This window comes from Pyrgilauda ruficollis, unplaced genomic scaffold (genome assembly GCF_017590135.1).
Source record: "Pyrgilauda ruficollis isolate IOZ18807 unplaced genomic scaffold, ASM1759013v1 scaffold41, whole genome shotgun sequence".
NCBI lineage: Eukaryota > Metazoa > Chordata > Aves > Passeriformes > Passeridae > Pyrgilauda > Pyrgilauda ruficollis.
The window spans coordinates 5,826,782-5,851,758 of NW_024525601.1; the positions used below are offsets into that span (position 1 = coordinate 5,826,782).

Genomic DNA, 24,977 nt, shown 5'->3' on the forward strand with positions numbered 1-24,977 from the left:
GTCACTATATTTGAGCTGGCTGTGCAATCAGGAGGGAACAGCTGTGATTTCCAGTATGATAAGGACTGTTCAAGTCCTGTGTAATACTTAAGGTTGTAATCCTCCTCTGTCATCGTTCTCTTCTGGAGTTCTTTCCCTACCACACTGTGAAAACTTTTCTTTATTTAAAAGATGTGATCTTTAAATCCGGAGAGTCATTGAAGAGGTAATGCCAGTCGTTAGCTAGAACAAGCGCATGCTGCTTAGTCATGAAGTGACACACATCCCAGGGGAATGTTCCCGTTACTGGATTCCTGCATGCTCTGTGAGAGGCCTCTTCCAGTCTCTTGTAACCAAATATTTATCAAGTCAGAGAGAGAATTACTTCCTCTCTCACTCAGCTGCATTGTCACTGAGTGTGGTTCATTTCTTTGCTTTAACGGTTGTGTAGTTATTTATACTAAAGTATATGAAGTTATTTAAACAGTTTACTTAATAGAGATTTACCCAGCAGCCTGTGTTATACAGAATTACAGACCACTGGGTTAAATTCCATTTTAAGGGCCTGAAACATGATCTTCCATGCTAGCTGTAAGTACTCTAACCACTAAACTAATATAAGAAGCTAAGTGCTAAACACACAGGGAGAAAAATCTTGGTTTGGCTTTTGTGAGCGTTGTGTATATCTTGGGAATGGCTCAGAGCTGACCTGCAGGGTCCAGTTATCCTGGGAATGTGCTGGAGGGAAGAGCCTGGTTGAAGCGTTCTGCTTTGGGGCTTCAGGAATTTTCTTCAGTCTGTGGCATACCTATGGAGTGATCCTAGGATAGGTTTGAGGACATCAAATCATGAAAGTATACCTACATGCCATGTTAGACATCAGCTTTTGCAGAAATCCATTGTGCTTAGTCATTTAGTATCACTTGATGTTGTATCTTCTGTGTTTGTTTGTCACCTTGGAGTTCTTGATACAGGAATGGATTAATTGTATATGTCCCAGTATTGTCATTTTAGAATGAAAAAAAAAAAAAGAAAAAAAGTAAAATGGTCCTTCAAACAGTCATGAAAGTATCTCAGTTTCTCAGGGAATAAACAGATCTAAATAACTATTTGTAGATTTTTAGGTTCTTGTTCCTAAAAAAGATACACTTATTCCTAGATGCTTCCTGAAAATGTGGCAAGAAAAAAACCTGTGTTCACTTCAACTATAGATATAATCACAGTAAATTTAGTGGACACCACCATACTCCTTCCTCTCTGAAGGGAAGGATTTAACAGTTGGGGGAGTTTTGCTTCCAGTAGGATTTTTTTATAGACTCTGGAAGTAAGGAAGATGTAGAGGTTTTACAGCATGGACAGAAGCTCAGTAAAGTAATTGCTTTATTCAGGTCTTGGCAGGCAGTGGGAAGCTGAGCAAACTTTTTGGAGAAAACCGCGGGGCAGTACTTGCTCACTAGCCAGAGCAATATCACCTGATGGATCTGAGGGCTGCAAGGAGCTCTCCAGAGAAAAACCAACTGCTACAATTCAGACTGCTACTGAAGTAAGTAAGTAACCCCTGAAGAATCAAAGCACAAATTGATGCCTTTCAACACTATGTTTCTGTAACTAAGGAACTGCCCAGCTCTGCAATAATTTCATTGTCTGGGTATGCTTAAAATGCAGGGTGGCATGAAGGAAGAGGAAGCAGTTTTCAGGATTATACCTTCATCTGTGCTACTAAGCCTAAAAATTAATTTAAAATCTAGTTCAATTTCATTCCAGGTTTTCATTTGTTCAGTTATTTGGGGTAAATGCAAAGTGGATTTAGTGACATTGTTTTAGATGTGTTGAATTAAAACAGGATGTGGCCTAAACCACAGCAAGTACAAGGTATTTTTCCACAATTCTCTTTTCAGTGCTTATTTCAGTTTATGCTGACAAATACTGCATGCTTCTTCTACTTGTCTTTTTTTCTAGAAATGTTTTAAAACAAGTATGGTTGAAGTTTAGGCCTGATTTAATGTTTTGAATTTCAGGTATTTTTATCTTGTCTTGGCAACAGCAGAGTAAAGTTAGGACAGTCTTTGAGAGGAGTCTCAGTTATCCCTGCCTCTGAGCAGGAACAGCTTTACAGAGGGTGGGCAGGAAGGTTGGGTATTGCTCAGGAAAATATTTGGGGAAGGGGGCTGAAACTGTCTACAAACTAACAGCAAACCTTTTGCATACAAGGTAGAACCTTACAAGCAGTGTTCTCCCCTGGCCAGGGCATCCCCTTCTCTGGGCATACTGGGATCTCCTCCACAAAAGGAATGATCTTGTCAGTGGTTTCTCCCCTGTGAGAAGGGCAAAGCAACAGTGGCATCTCAACAGGGGGGATTTTCTTCACTTGCCGGAGGGGAGAGAGGATAATGGGGTCTGAACTGTTGACTCGGTCACCGTGACAGGTCTCACAGGCATATGGCTCTTCTCTACAGACCTACACTGAGTGCTGGGCCTGGTGGGTGTGGAAGTTTTTACATTCCCTGGTGGGATGCTTTGCATTCAGTGGTGATGTAGGAGGCTCTGCTGGAGCAGCCAAAGCAACAAATTCAGCAGCACCCCATCTGAGATGTGTGTCCACTTTTCATAGCACAGCTAGCTCCACCAGCAACCTCATCAGTAGTTTCTGAGATGAGTCCAGTCCCGTGGGACTGCAACAGATTCAGGACATCAGTTTTCTTGAGTTCCCTGCTCTATACTGAGGTCTTCCCTAATATTGAGCTTAAGGGTCCAGGGTGAAGCTTGTGACCACTGTGCTTTATCTGGATGTGGAAGGGAAGGTCGCTGATGTGATGTGAGGACCAGAGCCATGAGGCAATGCTGAAGGGGAGCACAAGCTCCACGCAGAAGAGGACTTCTGATTTAGTGTGTCCTGATATCCTGGTTGCAGGGTCAGATCAGAAAGCTGGAGATGTCCTGCTGAAGATGTTGGACTAGATGACCTGGAGAGGTTTAGATCAGGTATTAGAAAAGCACGTTTCATGGAGAGGGTTGTAAAGCACTGGAACCGCCTACCCAGGGAAGTGGTGGAGTCACCATCCCTGATGTGTTTAATAATGTGTGGTTGTGACATTTGAGGACTTTATTTAATGGTGAACATTATGACGGTACTAGGCTGATGGTTGCACTTGATGGTCTTAAAGGTCTTTTCTAAGCTTGACAGCTCTATGATTCTACCTTCAAAAGTCCCAATCCTCTCAAAACATTCCATAGTCCTATGATTCCATGAAAGCGACACTCACAAAAGATTCCTGTTTAATCAAGTATGTTTCCCAAGTACCAGGCTCGATATGGCTGTTTCAATTTTATGTGAAAAAAAATCTTTGGATTTATTAAAGAACACTAATCTCCTTAGAAAGATAATTAGCTGCCCACCACCAACAGGATTTTGATGGAAAACTTTTGAATAAAGGTTGTAGAAGTCTTTGCCTAGGTTCAGAATACTAATTTAGTAGAATGGCAGTGTAATATATTAAAGTTTTGCCCAGAAATGGTGGATGTATTAAAGATTACCTTGGTGCTCCAAGTTTTTAAACTATATGTCTGTGGAAAGGTAAAGCAAATTCTGTGTTCAGTACTTTGGTCTTTGCTGTACAGTGCATCCAGCAACATTAATATTTACCTTGTACATTATTTTCTCTGCTTTGGAGATGCAAATATGTACTCATAGCTATAAGATCATGTTAATTTTATCAGGAGATCCAGTCTGCCAAATCATGCAACTGGATTGTTGCCATGGTCGTGACTTGTAATGAAAGAGGAGCTTTTAGCTATGCCATGAAATAGGACTCCAGTGAGATTGGTCAGATGTAAAATAGATGAGGCCTTGAACTGACGGGACTTAGTGAGTCAGAGTGATTTGGTAAGTAACATGTTTTTCCTGCTGCATGTATAAAAGAATGACTAAGAAACCAAACCCCCAGGGTGAGAATGAAAATAAAAAGGGAAAACTGCTCATATCCTGACCAAATAGGAACAGTCCAAGTCCAGTATTTGGAACCCCATTTTGCCAGTTCTTTTTCTGAAGTTCAGAGACCTTCACCAGAATAAATGGTATTCTAGAGTTCTGTCCAGCCTGTTATCCATGACATCCATTGATTAAAGAACAGCAGGAACTCTGACAGCAACAAAATACTTCCAGTCTGAGAGATAAATAATTTTTAAACAAAAGGAAGAGAAATATTTCTTCTTTAGACTCATACCACAAATGGGACATCTCAAGTACGTGAAATTGGAATTGAAAACGGAAATCTGCAAATAATTTCAGCTATATGGCTTTTGCGGCACACATTATAACACTGAGTGCTTGCTGCAGTGCTAATGCTGTGCAATAATTCCTTGGAAAAGTACCTTTTCTTTCTCTGTTCCCATTTATCAGTCACCATTAAAGAGGTCCTGCATTAAAGTGATGGTTGTAATGAGGAAAGGAAAAGATACTGGGCTGACATCTGAATAAACAGGAGGAGAGGATCCATGACTGACTGATCAAGATTATTTTTACCCATCATTGTTTTAATGTGCAAGTCAAAAGTTTTCTTAGTAAAGAGAGAGCAGCTTCGGGAGTTGATTTAACTTGTAGTGAAATGTCATCTTAATATTTAGCTGAAGAAAAAAGCCTTATTTGAAGTTTGTGAGGGGAATAGCTTAAACAGCAAACTATTTTGCTGCTACTGTTCCACTCTAGCCAAACTTTCAAAGTGTAATTAAAACCATATTCATCATATAGCATATTTTTTCCCTCTTCTTGCCAAAAATATTTCAATGTATATTAAATGTTTTTCTTCCTAATCAGAATGAGTGATCCAAGCTCCAGAGGGCACCCAGCCAGAAACTCCTGAGTTTTAATTTTAGCTTCTATGTGGCTTCTTAGCTTGTTTCTCTTCTCTGAAGGGCAGCAATAGCAGCCTACATAACTAATTTTCTCTCAGGATGATTCCTATTCTTATGTGGAATGCGGAAGGGAGCAGGAAGCCAGCAGAGCCCGTGGAGTCCAATATTTTCAGCCATTCAGGAAGGAGGAGGAATTCTGTTGAAGCCCCACTGTGCTAGGTCCTCTGGGCACAGATGCTGACAGGCAGTTCCTGATCCAGATCTGGGTGCCACCTGAGAACTACTGTTTATGGACTTGGTTGTTTATCTTCTGAATAGCTGCTGTAGGACCTCTCTTCCTCTGAAAGCCCAAGCAGGATAATAAACAGTGCTAGCCAGCACCCAAGGACCTGGTCTTAGTCGTGTCGTGATGTTGCCACACAGCCTTCCTCAATAAAACTTATACACAGGAAACTCTTTGATGTACAAAATATTTATCCCGCCTCTTTCATGTCACAATTTTACCTTTCAGTGTTCTGTATGACACATTTGTGTCCAAACAGTTAACATCTGAAGTGAAATTTGTAGAGTCACTTCCAGGGTAGGAATGAATCGGGTGTGAGTAATGATGACATACTGCTTCGAAAAATTCAAGAGGCAAAGTGAGAAGAAATTAAAAACAGGGGAGTGCCATCCCTGCCAGGGGAGCCTGTCACCTTCTCTCACCAGCTGCAGGAGTTTGTGGCTACTTCCCAACCCAGCTGTCCTGGCCACAGCCCGTGTGTGCTTACCTGGTCCCTCCCCTGGAGCCGTGCCCTGTGCAGCACTGCCAAACTATGAGCTCCATGAGCTGTTCCTCCCTTCCTCTTCTTATCTGCTGGCACCCTTCAGTTGATAATGCCTTCTTTCGCCACACACCTTTGCCTTTAGCTCTCCTTGCCTTCATCCTCTCTCCCACGGGTGGCAGCACACAAGGATAGTTCTCATTAGAGGGAAAAGAGAGGGCTTGATCTATACAACTGTTTTCTAGATAGAAAAAGCAGCAGGGCACAGAAGACAGCAAAATTTTAACTTGAAAGTGTTATTTTATTTTTTTGTGCATGTTTCTTGTATACACATCTGAAATGGGTTACTCCAGCCATATGGATAGCAGAACTTCTGGCTTCCATGAAGTTTCCTATTTTTTCTTTAAAATGGCTGTCAGAGTTCTGGGGTTACATTGCTAAAACCACAGAGGAGTATAATGAATGTAAACTCTTGATTTCCACATGAAATGCTAAGTAAACTTTTCAATGAAGCAAATCAGAAGAAATTACCTGTGATTTAATCTGAATTTTCTTTTGTGGGTTTTTTGCCTCAGTTTGATTGCACTCCAATACTGTCAGTTCTGTTCTTGCCCTGGCTGGGAATGGTTCTCTTGATTGTCTCCCAAAATCACTCATGGGCTCAGCTACCTGATGTTCCTGTGTTCTGGATGTTTTTCCATCATCTCACTCTCAGAAAGTGGCCAGTGGCCTTTCCAAATATACTGTTCCTATTTCAGCCAGGTTTTACCATCTGCTCAGTCCCTTGCTAGCCATATAGCCATTATGAACCTGAACAGTTATATTTGGCTGATTGGTAGCTCCTTTCAAGACCACAAACTTTCTCCAAGGCTCAAGGTATTGCAGCATAAAGTAATTTGAGATCCTCAGGTAGAAAATATGAAGATAATAACTTTCCTCATCTGTCACATATACTAATGCCACATTACCCTCTGCTGCTCTCAGCAGCCCGCTAATTTCTGTCATTCACAGCTATCAGAAGACACTAATAATTCCAGCTCCCTTTCCAATACCAGTAACTTCTTCTACTTGGCTTGTCTTCCCCATTTGGCCTTTTCGCCGATCCACATGCAAAGAATTTTCATCATTATATTAGACTCTCTCCTTCCTTCAACCCCTACCCCTCAACTTCTACTACTATTATTTTGCCTCCTTCTGACTCATCCCAGAAGACCCTTATGCCTTCCTGTCACTTAAGAGCCCCTCCTATAACATTTGGTCTGGGCTCTCCATCATCGCTATTATTGCCCATTGCACAGAATTCCTCAGCTTGCTCTGTAGTGGGAGCCCCTCTGCTCTTTCCTCTGATCAATTGCTCCTTTCATGTTGAAGTCCAACTGCTTCCTGTTGATTCTCAAAAGCTGCCTTTTCAGCAAGCAAACCATGAAAGCACCTTTGTTTCATCTTTCTAGGGTTTTCACAAAATACAGTTGAAACCAATTTCACTTTTAGTTAGTATTTCACAGTGGGTAATTAATAGCCTATTACTAATGCTTTCTTTTGATAGTTTTTATGTGTTCTTGAACGTGGTATTGCCTTCTGTACTGATTATTGGTTATGTACTATTTATGCAGATGTCTTCCTTGCTAGTCCATAGTGATTCCCTTATAGTACCATAATCCCTTTTCCATGGCAGCCCAGAAATGTCATATCAGACTGTGATGGTTGGTCCTAATTCTTTCTCCTCTGCAATCATGAAAAGAGGCTCAGGGGTGACTTCATTGCTCTCCACAACTGCCTCAAAGGAGGTTGTAGCCAGGTGGGGATTGGCCTTTTCTCTGAGGTAATAACAGGACAAGAGGGCATAGCCTCAAGTTGCACCAGGGAAGGCTTAGATTGGATATTAGGAAGAAATTCTTCACTGAAAGGCTAGTTAGGCATTGGAATAGGCTGCCCAAGGAAGTGGTAGAATCACCATCCCTGGAAGTGTTCAAAAACCTGTGAGCATAGTACTTGGGGACATGGTTTATTTCTGAATATGACCGTGGCTGGGTTAGCAATTGGATTTGAGGGTCTTTGAGGTCTCTTCCAACAGTAACAGTTTGATGATTCTATGACAGCTTGCACCAATAAAAATTTCAGCTGGGTATATTCTCACTGCTTGGGCTAGATCAGGAGCTGTGAACAGATTGTCTTGTGCAGGTCTGTGGGTTCACAGAGCTTAGATAGAAACTGGGCCTTGAAAGCCATAGGCTGACATTGCTGAAATTGGCTTAGAAAGCTGAGCAGAGGCAGGCTTGTGCAGAAGAGTGCCAGGGGAAGGGGAATGTGCTGACTTGCATAGCACCAAAGCTAAATGCAGGATGTATTGGGATGCAGCAGATATGGAAAGGGCTGCCTGGTTCAGACACCTGAAGGTAGATCTATGTGGAGCGCAAAATAGGCTCAATTTACTAATTCTAGACAATTTAAAAGAAGGAGAATTGCAGACAAGCAGGCTTGTTGCACAACTTGTACACTGGAGAGTGAACCACTGGGTCAATTCCTTGCCATCAATGGAACCACAAATGTAGAGCCAGAGCCAATTCACTTTCATGACTTGCCATACCCATGCTGTTTCTGCCAGGATCTGGGGTGGGACCAATGAATTCTCCCCTAGTACACTGTAAAAACATTGACAGAGGACCTCCACAGCCTACTGCAACATTACAAACCCTAAGTATCACATCTGGAAAAAATGGTACAGGGTCAATACATGACTTCACTCACTCAGGCACTTGTAAACCCCTTTCCCACTGTCCTGTCATTCTCTCTTATGGTAAGCTGATAGAATTGGAGTGTATTGAAAATGTCCCTCTCAAATTAGTGCTGTACCAGAGACACTCTGGCTGGTGTGTTGAGGGCAGGGAAAAGCCATGCATGGAAACACTGCATTACTTAAAGGTATGGAGTCCTGTGTGTATGCTTGGTATGCTTGGGCTGTGACAGAACAGCTCTCTTGAGAGGGAAAAGACTGACAAAAAAATGACAATAATGTTTTCTGAGGGTGAGGTCAGGCAGGAACCTGAGCAGAAGCAGGCACAATGCGTAGCACAGATTTGGTATTCTCCTATGTACCGCTCTCTCTCTCTCCCAGTTTTTTACAGTCATTTAGGCTTGACAAATGCTAATCCTCTAAATTGGGATTAAAGCATTGCTTCAAGTGCTTTGGCACTGAAGACCATTCTAGGAGTCTGAGGAGCTCATCCACAACTTTCCACGTGTCATAGGCCTAGGCTGTACCTGCTGTATAGGACTTTGGCCATCTTCCTTTTGAATGTTTAAGGACTGTTTGAAGAGGGAGCAGGTCAAGACAGAGAACTTGTAAGAGCTGTACTTTTGCTGGAGTTTTACCAAGAATTGCAGGTCCAGATTTGCCTTGTAACCCTGCCCCAGTGGGAGAATTTTTGATGTAAATTTGCTTCCCCAGTTATAAAATCATAGACTGGTCTGGGTTGGAAGAAGCCTTAAAGATCTTCTAGTTCCAACCTCCCTGCCATGAGCAAGGACACCATTCTCTAGACCAGATTGCTCAGAGCCTCCAACCTGAACACTTTCAGGGATGGGCCTTCTCTGGGCAACATGTTCCAGTGTGTCACCACCCTCACAGTAAAGAATTTCTACCTAATTTCTAAACCTACTCTCCCTTCGGTTTCAATCTGTTCCCCCTTGTCCTATGCCCTTGTAAAAAGACCCTGTTGCAGACCCCCTTTGGATGCTGGAAGGTGCTGTAAGGCTCCCTAGAGCCTTCTCTTCTCCAGGCAGAATAGCACCAGCTCTACCAACCTGTTCTCATAAGAGGTATTCCAACATTCTGATAATCTTCATGGTCTTCCTCTGGACCTGCTCCAACAGGTCCATATATTTCCTGTGCTGAGGACGCAGAGCTGGATGCAGCACTCCAGGTGTAGTCACACAAGACCAGAATAGAGGGAGAGAATCACCTCCCTTGACCTGGTGGCCATGCTGCTTTTGATGGAGCCTAGACAAAGGTGGCTTTCTGGACTGCTAGGGCATGTCAGCCAACACATCCAAGTCTTTCTGCTGAGGACTGCTCCCATTCCACTTGGTCCCCTGCCTGTATTTGTGCCTGGAATTGACCCAAGTGCAGGATCTTGCGTTTGTCCTCATTGAGCTTCATGAAGTTCATGTGGACCCACCTTTCAAGCCTGTCAAGGTCCCTTTGGATGACATCCCATCGTAACATCTATTTGTACAACAGACCTCCACAAATGAGAATAATGTATTCCTTGAAGCAGGATATATTTAAAATGCAATAATCCCGAATAACTCAGACCCTCTGTTAGGAACTGCCATAATGACTAATGAAGCATTATGAAGTTTCCATCTGCAGTTCACCATCACCGTAGGCCTCTCGAAGAGATTTGGTTGTTGTAATTTCAATGTGTCATGGTCTCAGTCTTGGTCAAAGTGACGTCTGCAGACTGGATCCATCAGGTGGAAGGGACAGTCCTGGGGAAATCCACAGAACACAGCCTCTGTTGGGCTTATATTCCTGTTCAGATAATGCCCAGGCACCTCTCCCGGGTGGGTAGCTTCACACTGGATGATGTATTAATGTGGATCATGAGACACTTCGGGAGTCCTTCACACTTTCTAAGACAATACAGGTGCCCATCACACCAGGCAATTGAGTCACTTATGGCCCATCAACAGAGATGAACACCCTCAGGCCACACGTGAATGTCCCCGGGGGTGGGGGGAGGGGAGCCCCACGACCTAGTGGTTTGTGCAAGGGAGGATGGCTTACCGTGACAAGAGGCACCATCATCTCCACAGTATCCCTCTCCTATCACACATCATTCACCCTCTGCCTTATCAGATCAGAGGTTAGCCATTACACGCACAAAAGCTCACCTCCTCCATTTCAACAAAGCACTCTGGCAGCTCCACAAATGGGGGAAATGGTTTGCCATTATTATCCCAAAGAGTTCAGTCTCTCAGCCTTACAGTGAAGGAGCCCTAGTTCCCCAGAAACTTTTGAGTTTCAGAGCCAGGCACATATACTGTCTCTTTCTGTCTTTTCCTTTTTCTCAGTGAATTCCACCCTCTCTTAAAAGTCCAGTTTCACTAGGAACAGTAGAAAAAGCTCTCCTTGTAAAAGAGCTCTTGCTGCAAGATCCTTGAGCCTTCTCAGGCTCAAAAGAAAATTGCAGTCAAGTCTCAACTTGCCATATGCAACCTCTAGCTACTGAGCTGAAATGCAAAAGGCATGATTTTCATCAGTTGTGATCAGTAAGATGTCACTGAGCTTGTGCTTAGCTCCATGCTATCCACCCTTGCTAAACACATTCAGCATATTGCTGGATGCAGGCTCTGAAGGAGCAGCACACAAGTTAGACCCAAAGACATCATCACATTGTAGAACTAATATGGCTTTAGGTGAGCAGGACACAAGTTAGGCCCAAAGACATCATCACGTTGTAGAACTAATGTGGCTTTTAGGTTGGAAATAACAATCAAGCTGTTCAGCTCAGCCCAGTGCATTAGATATGTTGTGAGTCTTCTAGAAAAAATAAAATTAAAAGACCACTCCAGACAATCCGACATGTAAGTAGTTAGGACAAGGAAAGTACAGTTCACTCTGTTAAGACTTTGAAGGCTAAGTTCACTAAGAAACCTGAAAGTTTTAAGTTCCTTTGCAAAACCCATGTATCCATGCTTACAAGACATTATTGGTAGATGATGAAGTAATTTGTTACTGTAATTATCTCATGTTCTGAAAAACAGAAGTACCTTTCAAACACTTTGGGATAGAAACAGATCTTCACTTGTTAAAAAGTGAGTTGCAGTCAAAGAGCTAAATTTCCCTGTCAAACTTGTACACATACTGGATTTACTAGTATGGATGTAGGCTAGGGTTTGGCCAACACAGCTTGTCCCAGTCCCAGTGTTTCAAATGGCAATTGGATGCTCTGCTCTGGCTAGCTGTTAGTGCAGGGACTGCAGGTGTCTTAGCAGTAAGGTAAATAAAATAATGGACTAGTAGTTGAGCTGAGTTCCTGGGCTTATAAAACCAGTCTTGCTGAGTCTTCAGTACTACTTTCACCTGCATGATTCATGTTGTAGCCACATGTAGCTACAATTAGCTGGGTTAAGTGTGAAGTCCTCTGGGAACCTTTCTGAGGGCTCTTAGTAGCTCTAAGCACTAATTTGTGCTGCTCTAGGAATTGGTTCAGGTCTCATTTCCTCTTTCCCTCCATGGAAGGGCTCAGCCTGCTGACACATTTAACCCAGTCACCTCCAGCTATGCACATGTGCCAGTTCTTCCATTCATGGTGTAAGACTCCAGTGCAGAGTGGGCTTCTTTTGCAAGAAGTAATAAAAGCTGCATGAGATGAGATGAGATGAGATGAGATGAGATGAGATGAGATGAGATGATTTAAGCCACAGTTTCAGTTACCAGAGTAGAAGACAAGTTCTGTGAGGGAGCATCAGAGCTGCAGATACCCCAGGGTGCAGAGCTGTACCCTGGAAGGGAATGTATTCACCTATGCCCAGAAGGGTCAGCAGAAACTTCAGCATTTCTACAGGGGAACAGAAGCCATCTGGTACTCTATGAGAGGCTTTCTTCAGAGCATAGCAGCGTGGAAGCCTTACTGCTGCTGAAGCAGACAGCTACTAAGGCTGAAGCCAGGTCTCTCACCCAACTGCCTGGGGGGCTGTGGCTCAGCTACACTCAGAGCATGCAGACCACATGGTGCCTAGATGATGTATAATAGCATTTATTTAGTGGCCTGGAGTTCTGATGTTCCACTGGCTGGCAAAAGGGACAACTTCCCTCTAAGCAGCAGTTACTGACAGGTGCCAGTGTTTGTGCTTGCCCTTTTGTGGTGCCATGCCCATGTAATGCAGGCCAGAGTTGTGCGGAGGGGCTGTGCAGACAGCATCACAGAATGATGATTAGCAGCTTCATGACAACATAAGTCAAAATGCAAGATTAAAGCACAACGTGTAGTTAGCAAATAGGGTGCAATTGTCTCCTTTTGTCATTAGGCTGTAGGATAAGAGAGGATAAGGCAGCCTTGAAATATTTTGGTTGCCACTTGTCATCTAGAACCTTTCTAGCAGAAAGCTGCTAAATCAGCCTTGCCAAGCCAGAGGTGAAACTGATGTTCCAATGAGTTAGAGAGGGCCCAGTGCTCTTTAAAAATAGCTTTTGTCACATATATTAAAAAAGTGCTTATTACTTTTATCATGGAAATGCCGTAAGACATTTAATTTTCCCACTCACACATCAATCCCCATTGTGCTTGACAATGTATAAACAAGAAAACTGCTCACCTCTCTGGAGCTCTGGGAGCATTGGCACAGAAGATGCTCTTCAAACAGTTTTTTAAGAGGAAATATGCTCAGCCTTATATAAAAATATCTACTAAAGTCAACTCAGGAGTCTGTCAGTAAAGATGTAGCTTGTTTCAGGAGTCCAAACTACTTCTGACAATGGATGACAGGACAGACTGGCATTGCCCAAAGTTTCTCTCTTAACTCTGCTCTTACTTAGTACTTGGCTAGAGTAATAACTTATTGCATAAGGTTATATAAAACAAGACTGTACTGTGCAAAGTGCCCCAAATTATTTAATCAATATGTTTCATGGTGTCTGGATGATTACACACAAAATGCCAGGGGCAACAAAGCAATAAAAGCAACAAGACACTGGAAGTATTGTTCAGATAGCTGTGTAATAATCTTAGGCAATTTAATTTTCTGTGTTGAAAGTTAATTACTTACTTTAGGGAAACACCGATTTAATGTTTTCAGTCAACTAAGTGGCTAAGATTCATTAAAAGGAACCCATATTACAAATACCTTCATGCCACATTGCTTTTATTTTCAGAGATAAAATTTTCACCTCCTACCCCCCAACCAACTTCTGTTCTAAACAGATTTCATACAGTGCTTTTCTCCATAGCTTCTGGGAACAAAAGCTCTGAATGAACTTTTGTGGCCCATGTAAGAACATGCCCAGGTGTCACAGGTGTCTGACACCAACAGCATACAGCAGAGAAATGCAAGGAAATTCTCGAAATGAAAATTTCAACTGTATCAGAGACAAAATGGGGCAAGTTGTATAGGCAAGTCATTAATGTAACAGTAATTAGAGGCTAAAACTTAAGCAATTGTACCTTAAAAATAAAAAACCCAACCACCACCCCCCCCCAACCAGCCCCAAAGCAAAGAACAGCAGAGTTAAGAAATGAGCCAGAAGTATGTATTGGTATGTAAAGATAAATATTGGAAACTTGAACAATTTTGCTGAAATGGCCTTTTTAGGTGAGCCTCACTGAATTCAGTATACTTTGCCTGTAGAAACATTGTCTGTTAATAGGCTTAAGGGAAGCATGGAGGAATTGTAAGGAGAATAACTAAAATAAACACACCCTAACTTGTTCATAATAACAGCATCTCCCAAATGCTTTCCTTGCTTTATAGTCGCTTAAGAAACCACGGGTAGGTAACAAAAACATTCCTGCAAAGGGTGTGTGTGAACAAAAAATCTGTCCTAGGTAGGAATAATTCAGTCAATCACAGAGGTGTAAATAACACTTCGAGTTGGGAAAGTAGTGTGAAAATAAGCAGTCAGCACCCTTTTACTTGATACTTGCTCTTTCATAGCAATTCTTGAGATCAAGAGTCGAAGAGACAGAATTACCAACTCTGAAAACCTGACATAGTGCAAGATCTTCCAGGCATCACTAGTAAGAGCATCAGCCAAAAGTCTCCTCCTCTCCCCAGAGGCTCACCCACTGCCTCAGAGGACAGTTTTGTCATGTGTTGTGCATCCAGAGATGTGCACAAGAGTCTGATCTGCACTTTTACCCCAGAGCCTGAAATGTCTGAGGTACTGCCATCCCATTTAGATACTTGCCAGCATTTTAAAAGCTGCCACGGAAATACTCTTTAATCCTGGAGTGAAGTTTTACTCATCAAAATTTGCAAACCTTGCCTTACAACTTATTAGCTGCTTTGAATCTTATCTCAAAGTGAGGCCCAAGGTGTGGTACGCAAAGCAGGGAAGGGAATGCCTTTCTTGCTTGAAGGTCTTAACCCTTCAGCATATGTAAGGCTTGCAACAGAGAGGGTAGATGCAGGCCCCTGACATGTGGAAGGCATTTAAGTGCTTGCACAAAGGATGGGAGGGGAGGGGAGGAGAGGAGTCAAACATCAAACAGAAAACAGAACTCTGGAAAAGCTGCTGTCAGCTGCCAAAGCATGGGGCTACATAAATTGTTGACTGGGCACTGCTGTCCAGCCTCTGGAGAAGTCTGACTACTGGAAGCTCAGCTAGAAAGTCGTATCTCTGATCAGCTGCATCAGGAAATGCTTGAGTGCCTTGCCCCCTATCTTCATTTCTGGTATTTTAATATTCATTAGTTTAGATGGCTACTCAGATACCCCAAATCTGTGTCCAGAGCTTAGGACAGAAAATTTCAGGGTCAGCAGGCTGCATTCTTTGCAACAGGAACAGAGTAGAACCAAATATTTTTAACAAGTGTCATCACTGTCTTCTGATTACTGTCCCATCCACATTGCAATCTGCTTCCAAATTCAGCTGCAGCTGTTATCAGGTGGGTTTTCTGCTTATCACGCTGTTGTAACTAGTACTTCATGGCAACAGTTCATCCTCCTCTTTCAGGTGCAGATAGCCCCATCTTCTAGCAAATGAATCAGAATTCTTCATTTTTGCAGTGTACTCCTTACTCATCATTTTGTACAAGTTTAATGACTCCTTCTTTCTCTTAGGTCTGTGTGTAGTAGAGAACCTCCAAATACATTTGTAGCAGTGCTGCTGTTCTGTGCCCCACCTGGGCAAAGTGGCCATGGAATAGATGGATATGCTAAAAAACATCACTAACAACAGTTTGCATACCTAGACTTTCTACAGCAGAAGAAATAGTTATTATTGGTTAAGTTATAAGGTTGTATTCAATTAGGTTACAAAAAATTCAAAGTCTGAAAGAAATGCTGTCTTCTGACAATTGAAAATTGCATTGCTACCTTTTTACTATTATTTTTTTAATTAGCAGATAAGAAGGGGGTGGACAAAGTGGGAGGATTTAGATTCATGACCAAGTTCCCCTCTTTGCTAACAGGATAGCAGTAATAGTGTTATAACTTGTCTTTTGCACAACATATATCTCAGGTTCTAATAAAGATACAATACTTTATCCCCTGAATTAGTGAAAGAAATAAACAGGCAAGTACTAACTGCAAGTAATTTTGTTCCATTTAATTCTCTTCCAAAAATGAATCACAAAGTTCATAAGCTTATCTTACTAACATGAGTCTTGTCAACTCTCCTTTTAACTAACTCCAGCCCTGTAGCTTTGAAGCTTGCTAGGGTTGTGGGGCATGGAGCTGAGCAAATTTCCCAGGAAATCTTGAGCATGTGTGTGGGAGGGGGCAGCGTGCCATGACTGTGGTCTCACTGTAGCTTTTTGCAACCATTTCCAATGTCACAGTGACCTGCAGTTATTTGAAAAGGAAGTTTCCAGCTGCAAGTATCTTTAATTTGCAAGTCTTACCTACTCAGTGAAAGAGGCCTGCTGGGACTGGTATGCATCCCTATTAAAGTCATATGAATGCTTTTTTATGTTTTTAATTACACCATTTGCATGACACCTCTAATCTCACGATGATCACATAGGAACTCTGGTTAGGTTTGCCTTTCACAGCTCAAGAGTGCTACTGAAACAATTTTTATATTTGAGCACTGGGATGTGCCCAGTGGAACCAGAGATGAGTCAGCAGTTAGCTGTGGTTATTTGAATAGCAGAACAAGCCCTGCCTGCCGCTAGGAAACCGTCCACAAAGGTCAGACCGAGTGCTTAGGATTTAGACACCACCACCCTGGTGACAGGAATTCTCTCCAGACCTCGGCGGTTTTTAGAACAAGCACCGTTCTATTTGACATTTGGACGTTGCTGTATTAAATACCGGCTACTTGGTATCTAAATGAAGAATGCTCGACACCACTGCTACTACCCACAGTGAGCCCTGCCTGCCACACTGACAGATGCTGCTGTCTCCCCAGACAGGGGGGTTAGGTGCTAAAATCAGTAACTATTAAAACAAGGGTATTGAGTAAGGATCTGCTGAGTCTCATCAGCATGAAATACTGAAGAGGAGGTAAGGAGTCACCACTGCCCTTTCCACAGGAGCTGGGGCTGTAATTCACATGTAGGGACAGCCCAGCTGACAAATTGACTGCTCCAGTATGGAGAGAGCCGAGTTGCTCAAGGATAATCAGGTGCTGAGCCACAGCAGCTTACAAAGCACGACATTCAGAGTAAAGACAGCGAGAACCTTTACAAGTTATTACCTACACTGGCAGGAGTTTGTGGGGGGTGTTAAGCCAGATACAGGATGTGTGAGACAGTTCCCTGGCAAGGCACTACTTCTCACAAACAGTCCTGGAGAGGAAACGGTTTATAAGCTAAAACTCATTTAGGGTTCAGCTCTGTTGCCCTGCAACCACAGGAAACAAGCATCCCAGCCCCACTTATGAGTCATGGATTTTGGGAACTTCACCTTGAAGAGCAGGAAAGAGTCCTCTCGAGGTAGAATGGATCTCTTTTATTCCTTCTCCTGAGATCACTGCCTAAGCTCCTTCATTTGCCAAAGAAAAAAAAAAAGAAAAAAGAAGGCACAATAAGAAACACAGCTGCTTGTGATGGTTCCACCCTCCCTTATTCAATTGTTCAGTGGTTTAACATTCAGCCTGAATGTTGCAGACCTACTTTTAATTCTCCCTTCTAGCTGAGAGGATTCAAGGCCACATTGTTCCCGCCCTCCACTCAAGTGACCTATCTACAAAACAGCTGAATTAATAACAAAAATAAAAGGAGAAAGACATCCCACGACAAACGCCTTCATGTTCTGCTGACCCACTTCAGTGAGAACACTTGAAAATTCTGTGGCTCTTACTGAGAATGATTTTGCCAGGACTAAGAACTGCAATTAGTCTATAAAACCAGTGTTACTTGTTCCAGACACACACAGACTTTAAGGCACCCTCTGCATCCGAGCAGGGGTTTAAAATTTCTTTTCAAGACAAATCCCAGGCCTCTGAGTTACACACCAAAAATCCATTTTTATCATTCTCTCTGACATGTTTTTATGAGAACATTAAATGTCATTAAAGTCAAGAGAGTAAAACCAGGATTCTGCCGAAGGCAAGGCTTAGAACAATAGTATTAATGAACTACAATTCGTCACCACAAGGCCAAATGGCATATAGGTGTTGCTATACAGCAACACAGCCCTGGCCCATAAGCAAGCACTGGGGTTTAACAACTGGCATTTATTGCTGTAGGTAAATACCAGCTGCCTCACTCTGAGCCCCAGCAGTTTAGTTTATATCACAGGTTTTAGTCTTTCGTATGTAAACAAAGTTATGCAAACATATACATTTGAATTTGCGGTAGTTTTTTTTTCAAAGGCAATCTGAACAAAAGAGGAAGAGCCCTCACTGAGATACTGAGAAGTGAAATGCAGGAGCAGTGTCTCTGGTTTGAGTTACAAGGAAGGCCATAAGTGCTTTTGAAACCCAATCTTTGCTAAACATACACCACATGTGTGTTTGTAGGCCGGTACCAAGGGCCTGCAGAGGCCTCGTTTTACTCTCTGCTGTAATGAACAAATTTGATTAAAGGGCCAAAAATTCAACTCGTGCAAGAGCTGCAATGTGAAAAATCCTGGCACCATTAACCTTTGCTGTGGCAGGAACAGGACTACTGTGGGAACGGAGCACGTCTTCCCCCTATGCACGATGCAGCAAACGAGCTTTTTGGGACTAAAAATCCCCCCTAAAACAACAAACAAACCAAAAACCCCAAACAAATCCAACAAACACTGGGGCTGGGAGCCGCTCGCCCTCACAGCGGCGTCCGTGCCGAGAGCTGTGCTGCCACCTCCTGGTGGCTCCCGGCATGGCCCCAGCCGGTGCCGCCTTCAGAGCCATCAAAATCGGTACTAATTTCACCCATAGTTACCAAAGTTCTTGTTCGAGTTTCTAATCTCTGCCCGCTCCGAACGGAAGTATTTCCCCGGGAAAACATTTGTGACGCGTTTGGATTTCTGCTGATTCTGCTCGGCGCCTTTCTCCCCTCCCTGCTTTTCCATGCGCTTCGCACAGTCCCACAGAGGGATGAGGTCGTCCCTGTGGGCGCAGCTCCCGCGCCTCGTCAAAGCTCCCCGGGACTGAGGTAGAGCAGGAGCCTCAGAGCTTTCATCGCTGTCTTCTGGTGGCATTTCTTAAAAATTCAGTTTGCAACAGCAGCCTACCAAGAAACAGCAAAATGCTCCCAGCTAAATAATTTTTCTTAATTTTGTAATGTAAATTCTGAAGGGATTAACGATGTAATTCCTACAAGTGTCAGAAGCAGCTCTGATCATCCTTTCTCTCAAGACATAAAAACCGCAGGACCACAAACATTCCAATTATGGCAAAATTGCTTCAGAACACTGTAGCAAATCTGCCGTGCCTTCCATACCACAAAAACTATAGAGGATACAACTACGAGAAATGGAACAAAAAGGAATGCCTCAAGTCTCACACGTCCAAAACACCACTCACAGCAAGAGGTCTTAAAAATATAGTATGTATTATTTCATTTAAAAACCAAGAATAATATTTTCAGACAGAAAATGATAAGGAGAGACAGCACAACTTTCTTCTTCATCCAGCCCTGTCCCTACTGTGCTTTAAAAAACCAGAAAGATAAGAGAAAGAAATAAATGGTTGCAATGAAATGTCATTAATTCAATATCAGCAGCCCACAGATCTGGTAAGAAGCATCACTCAAGCAACCTACCCAAATATGATACCTTGTTTAAAAAAAAAACCACTGGGATTTACATTATAAGTTTTTTAAAAGTGATATTAATATAGTACTCAATGTCGAGAAATTGAGGGACTGAGGTGGTAAAATACATGCTCAACTACATCCATAAGATTTAAAATGTTTAATGTGCAAGTCTCTGACAGAAATTATTAAATTACAATACACTAAAATTTGAAGGATGGGAATTTCTTCATGTGTATGCTCACAGTAGCAGGTGAAATACTCAGCTGTTGAAGTACAAACATCACTATGCTTAAGTGACTTATACATAATTTTTAAGGCAAAAATAGGTAACAACATGACTGCATACAGTTGCAAAAATATTTACAGGTATCATTAGAGAAACATTATACTTCTAGCATGAAAGTTTTGATTATGCACTTAGTAGACAGTGATTTATATGAAAAATTATCATTAAAAATGTAAAATTAATCTAGCTAGGATGAGTAGCTCTGACATTTTTACACTGGCCTCCACACTCTCTGATCTTTGTCCTTCAACCTCTATCACTGTAAGCTGTTCTCTCTCTCCCTGCTACTTTCCAGTCTTATTACAAAGGTGCAGGTGTGCCTGAGCAGCCTTAGGATCTACAGAGGAAGAAGCTGCAGTGCTAAAAATGTATGCAAATGGTCCCAGAAAACCAGAAAAGAATGGAAAAAACAGATCCTGAGAAATAAAATTAGTGAGAAGGAAAAAAAAAAATAAAAATCAAAGGTGCTATCTGCATGTATCCAGGGATTTGCTCAGTCGTCCTTGTCTTTCGCTCCATGTTTGAGGATGCGCGTGAATTCGATGTAGTTGAAATTGCCCTTTTTGTCGATGGGGGCCTCTCTGTACAGCTCATCCACCTCTTCATCCGTGAACCTGTCTCCCATCGTGGTCAGCAGCTCCCGCAGGTAGTCTTCTTGGATGAACCCTGGAATGAGGCATGCAGAGAGAAACACAAAAGGGAGGCCAGGCCTCTTAGCTGGGTCTCCAAAAGCAGCAGCACAGACATGCACAGGGACAGGCAATTAACCAGTGCAGCACCGTCATATATTACATTTGCATTTTCACAGAGCCCCAACAAATTTCCTTAACTGAATTCTAAATAAATTCCTTGAGTGCAAAGCGAAAGGAAGTTTAACACATTTCATACGGATTTTTGAAGACAGGGCCTGACCTGCTGTGGTATAATAACACTTATTTCCATCTACTGATCTTCAACGGCTCAAAGTGGAAAAACAAGTTCCTGTGACTGCTAGTCTTCATTATATAAGCAGTTCTCTTAAAGGAACTATATTTTTCTTGCCTTAATTAGATATATTTGAACATCCTCTATAAACTAGTTTCCCCTGGGGACTAAATAACCACTCTGGCTCTTCAGTGCTGCACAACACTGTTGCTGGAGGCAGTTTATGTGGATACAGTGAACTCCTGGCAAGTGTCCAGGGAAGTAGTTTATAACAGACGAGACTTTCAGACAGGACTGAGCAAGTTAGCTCAGGAGGCAGGAGGAATGTTTATGGTGGAGAGCTAAAGGTGGAGAGCTAAAGGTGGAGAACCCAGTAAAAAAAAAAGAGTAGGATATATTACTTATTATATGCTAAAAGAGCAGAAGATTTTGAGAAAGTTAACAAAGATAAAAAAGGAGCAGTTTCTAGGTATCTTCTGCTAATTCTATTTCAAGAGATGGGTAGAACCACCAGTTGCCAAGTAATTCCAGGAAAATTTAGAGATGAAAAAAGAACTATGCATAACAAAGGGCAGACAGTAGAATGCAGAAACTGCTAAATGCGGGTATACTCCAGCCATACCTTTAGCAGCACAATAGCTGTTTCATTTGAGAAAGAAATTGGTTACTGAACTTTAGTTGGAGAAATGTCAGTAACAGAACGAGGTAAAAGTAGGTTCCAAAAAGAAGAGTAAGAAAGTAAACTCTGTGGAACAGCTGGAAATCATATGTAGACACCCACATCAACTAATGTAGATTCAATTAGAACGTGATAAAAAAAGAGCTGCTTTGGAAAGAGAGTTGCATAAGTTAAGAGTTCATCAGAGAGACAAAACCAAACAGGGAATCAGGGAACCCAAAAGCAGTCAATGAGCATGACAAATTAGCACGGGGGTGGTATATGCTGGGGGAAGGGAAAAAAATGTGTTTCAACATATGCTAATGAAAACAGCACCATATCCCAGTGCAGACCAGCCCTTGGATACTCACTGCAAATGAAGAAGGCTAGCAGTAATCTTCTACTTCAGAAATAGGGAGACTGTTCAGTTAGCCAGGCCCATCCTAATCGGGTTGGGATGGGCATCAATCAAACTCCAATCAAACCTTGGAGTTCTGTCTTTGAAGATGGGCATAAAGAAGAGAGAAAAGGCAGCTAAACAGATGAGACTCTGTCCTACAGAGACCAAGCTGTGATGAGAGATGACATAAGGATTAGTATTCAAAGAATGCAAGGCCTTTGGTGCTGCAAGTTTAGCCTCAAGGACTTAATTGCTCCTGTCTGACTAGGTAGTTGTTTAAACACTGAACTGGGCTGCCAGACCAGGAATAAGCCACAAGTTATATCAGCAACAAATTGTAAAGCAAACAGGGCTCCTGTCCCTCCCGTACAGCTTCAGCAGAGATGGCGAGTAACAAATAAATGAAGCAAAACTTAAGATTCAGCCTGTTGCAAGCAGCACACAGCAAATGACAGTGCAGGATCAAAGACCAGATAAAAAATACTCCAAGTGCAGAAAGATCCAACTTTTATATCAATTCCATAGCACTACACATGATAGCAATGCTGAAGCAACATACCCAACTAGGCTGGCAATATAGGAAATGTAAGTAAAACCTAACAAGTATGACTACCTTATCCTCAGCTATAGGATCTGATTCGTATTACTCCCTTTCAAAAGACCTATACTGATACAGAGCTACAAAATCAGGCCCATAACAAACACACATGTGGAGACCATGAAATGAGAAAAAAAGTAAAAGAATTTGATATAGCTGGAAATGTTCTTGTATATTTTTAAAAGGAACAAACTGATCAGAAGCCAAGTAAGAGGATAAAATTAATAAATAAAGGATTAACATGACATGGATTCTACAAATACGTCACATGCTACTTTGAAGACTTCATTTTGACTATTATGAATCAAAACTCAACAAAACAGGTACGACTAGACTAAAACATTTACCACACAGAGCTGAGAGATATTAAAATCAATCTTATCAGTATATGGGTGCCCAAACTAGTAACTTATTGATTATATAGACACAGAAATTTCTGTTCCGAAGAACTGGTAGCCCAACCATTTTCTTTATATTGTAATTCACAGGCTCTTGTTTTGGTGCACAAAGAAAAAAACCCTGTAGCACAGTGAGTCAGACTACCTGTGGAGAGAAAATAATTAACCTAGTAACAAACTTCCTTCTCTAGGAAATGGTAAAGAGATTTCCCTTGAGAGGGAGGAAGTCGATTAACATTTGAAAAGGCTTTACCAACTGAAAGCCTGTTTACCTACACCTCAGCAGGAAGGCGATGCACTTTGAAAAACCAAAAGGTGCTAAAAATACACAGACTGAAAATAGCTGTTGAAACGGAAGGATATCCTTCAAAAGGTGCAGAGTGTATATTGACTGGTTAGATTAAAATATTGCGGTGGATAGTTGTGAGGAAAGGTGTAGATGCAGTGTCATTTCTAGTATAGAGATTACATAATTTCAGTGTGAGCTAGGAAGACAAGTTCACAACATATCAAACCACTGATACTCTAATTCCACTGAATTGCCTTATGGATTCATCCCCAGTTACTATACACCTCTCAGGAATCTTAGCCTAGGTGAATAATACATAAAAGCATAAACTCTAACCTTAAGATTACAGGCACAATCTTGGAAGTCCAATATAGTAAAACTGAGTTCTGTGTTTTACTCTTTCCCTTCATCTTGCTTTTCAAGTCAGTCCAAGCTGTCATTTCTGCCTTCTACACCCCACTGGTTTTTATCTTTAGACCACTAAGACTGCAGACCTTCCTGCAATCTGAAAGCAAACTGAGCTGCAGGTGAGGGCATGACATTTGTCCTCAGAGCCATAAAAAATGCTCAGCCAGAGAGGGTTTGTAAGACTTTATGAAGTCTGGACAGTGTGTCTTAAAATAATAAACATCTGAAGAATTTAGACACATTGCAGACCCACTGCAGAGGGGGGACAAACTCAGTTGTATGACAGATTTCCTATCACCTTTTAACACCATTAAAAAATCACACATTACTGATTTGAGTTCCTAATCTTAGAGCAAATACATCTTGTTTTACACTTTGAGGAACGTACACACTGTCCATTTAAAGCACTCTTGTTCAAAGCCTCACAGGACAGTCCTACTAGTCCTCAGTACTGACACAGAACAGCCAGACAGATTTTACTCTCACTCAGTAATTTAGCAGAATATGCCATCTAGGATTACCATCTCACATTTAATTTATAAAGGTGCCAAAAATCGGCATACCATTCAGAAACCCAAATAACAAACATAAAAACCCAGCCATACCCCTGCCAAGCAGCCGAGTTGTACCCACATACCTGTTGCTTCTTCATCAAAGCAAGCAAAAGCATTCCTGATTACATCCTCGGGGTCAGTGCCATTTAACTTCTCACCAAACATAGTGAGGAACATGGTGAAGTTGATGGGGCCTGGAGCCTCATTCATCATGGCATCCAGGTATTCATCCGTTGGATTCTTTCCTACAAATAAAGGGATTCATACTCAGTTTAGTTTTCAAACGGAAAAAGTACTGTCAGTAGTGTTAATACAAACTGAGACACCACGCCTCTCATATCCCAAACTCAGTATTTTGATTTTTGCAGCACAAATTTGCCTGGCAAGCATGAACAGAAAAAAGGGACATTATTACCAAGGGAGGCGAGCATGTCGTGCAGGTCCTCTTTGTCAATGAAGCCATCCCTGTTCTGGTCGATCATGTTGAAGGCCTCCTTGAATTCCTGGATCTGCGACTGATCGAACATGGCAAATACATTGGAAGTGGCGCGCTGAGGGCGCTTCTTGGTGGTCTTCGTCTTTGCCTTTTTGCTAGACATGTCGATTTTTGAACACTAGGCAGAGGAAGAAATACAGTAAATGCAGTGAGATCAGAGTTAGGATTTTAAAAAGGAAAAAGTTTTACGGTTTAATGTTACAGCGCGCCACTAACGCACTCTCATTTCCTCCCATCAGAACGTATTTCCCTAGTATTTTCAAGAAGGGAAAAAAAAGAAGCAGAAAATATGAATAAAGGAAAGACAGACTAATAAACCAGGAAAAGAGTCATTTTTACAAGACGTAAAGAAACTTAAATTTTAGTCCTGAAAGGACCCTCACCCCAGCGGCGGCTGCGGGGACCGGGTACGGAGCAGACACGGAAGGGAGGAAGCGGCGCCGGCGGATTCTCCAGCGCTTCCTGGAGAAACCATCGCCCTGCCGGGCCGCGGGTGGAGACGAGCGCCGGGAAAGACGG

The 24,977-nt window shown here is 42.2% G+C and overlaps 1 protein-coding gene and 1 long non-coding RNA gene across 3 annotated transcripts; one reads left to right on the forward strand and one right to left on the reverse strand.

Moving 5' to 3' along the window:
- Positions 1-314: 314 nt before the first annotated feature.
- LOC121359003 lies at positions 315-24,457 on the forward strand. 2 transcript variants are annotated; one of them, XR_005955979.1, is made up of 3 exons: positions 315-570; positions 1,368-1,522; positions 24,331-24,457. It is a non-coding gene; the product is annotated as an uncharacterized LOC121359003 (long non-coding RNA). The 2 variants fall into 2 exon arrangements; XR_005955978.1 differs by lacking the exon at positions 24,331-24,457 and having other exon boundaries at positions 1,368-20,185.
- On the reverse strand, positions 19,590-24,977 carry LOC121359002 (myosin regulatory light chain 2, smooth muscle minor isoform-like). The gene is made up of 4 exons (XM_041477630.1): positions 24,842-24,977; positions 24,378-24,576; positions 24,046-24,207; positions 19,590-20,399 (listed from the first exon to the last, which is right to left on the reverse strand). The coding sequence occupies exons 2-4, from the start codon at positions 24,559-24,561 to the stop codon at positions 20,227-20,229; spliced, it is 519 nt and encodes a 172-aa protein (XP_041333564.1). The 5' UTR covers positions 24,562-24,576; positions 24,842-24,977; the 3' UTR covers positions 19,590-20,226.

Excerpts from the sequence above, each read along its gene's own strand:
- LOC121359002 (XM_041477630.1), bottom strand. The coding sequence starts at position 24,561 with ATGTCTAGCAAAAAGGCAAAGACGAAGACCACCAAGAAGCGCCCTCAG. Across the intron at positions 24,208-24,377 it reads CGACATGCTCGCCTCCCTTG|GAAAGAATCCAACGGATGAA; the intron begins GTAATAATGTCC and ends CTTTATTTGTAG. Across the intron at positions 20,400-24,045 it reads CTTTGATGAAGAAGCAACAG|GGTTCATCCAAGAAGACTAC; the intron begins GTATGTGGGTAC and ends GCCTCATTCCAG.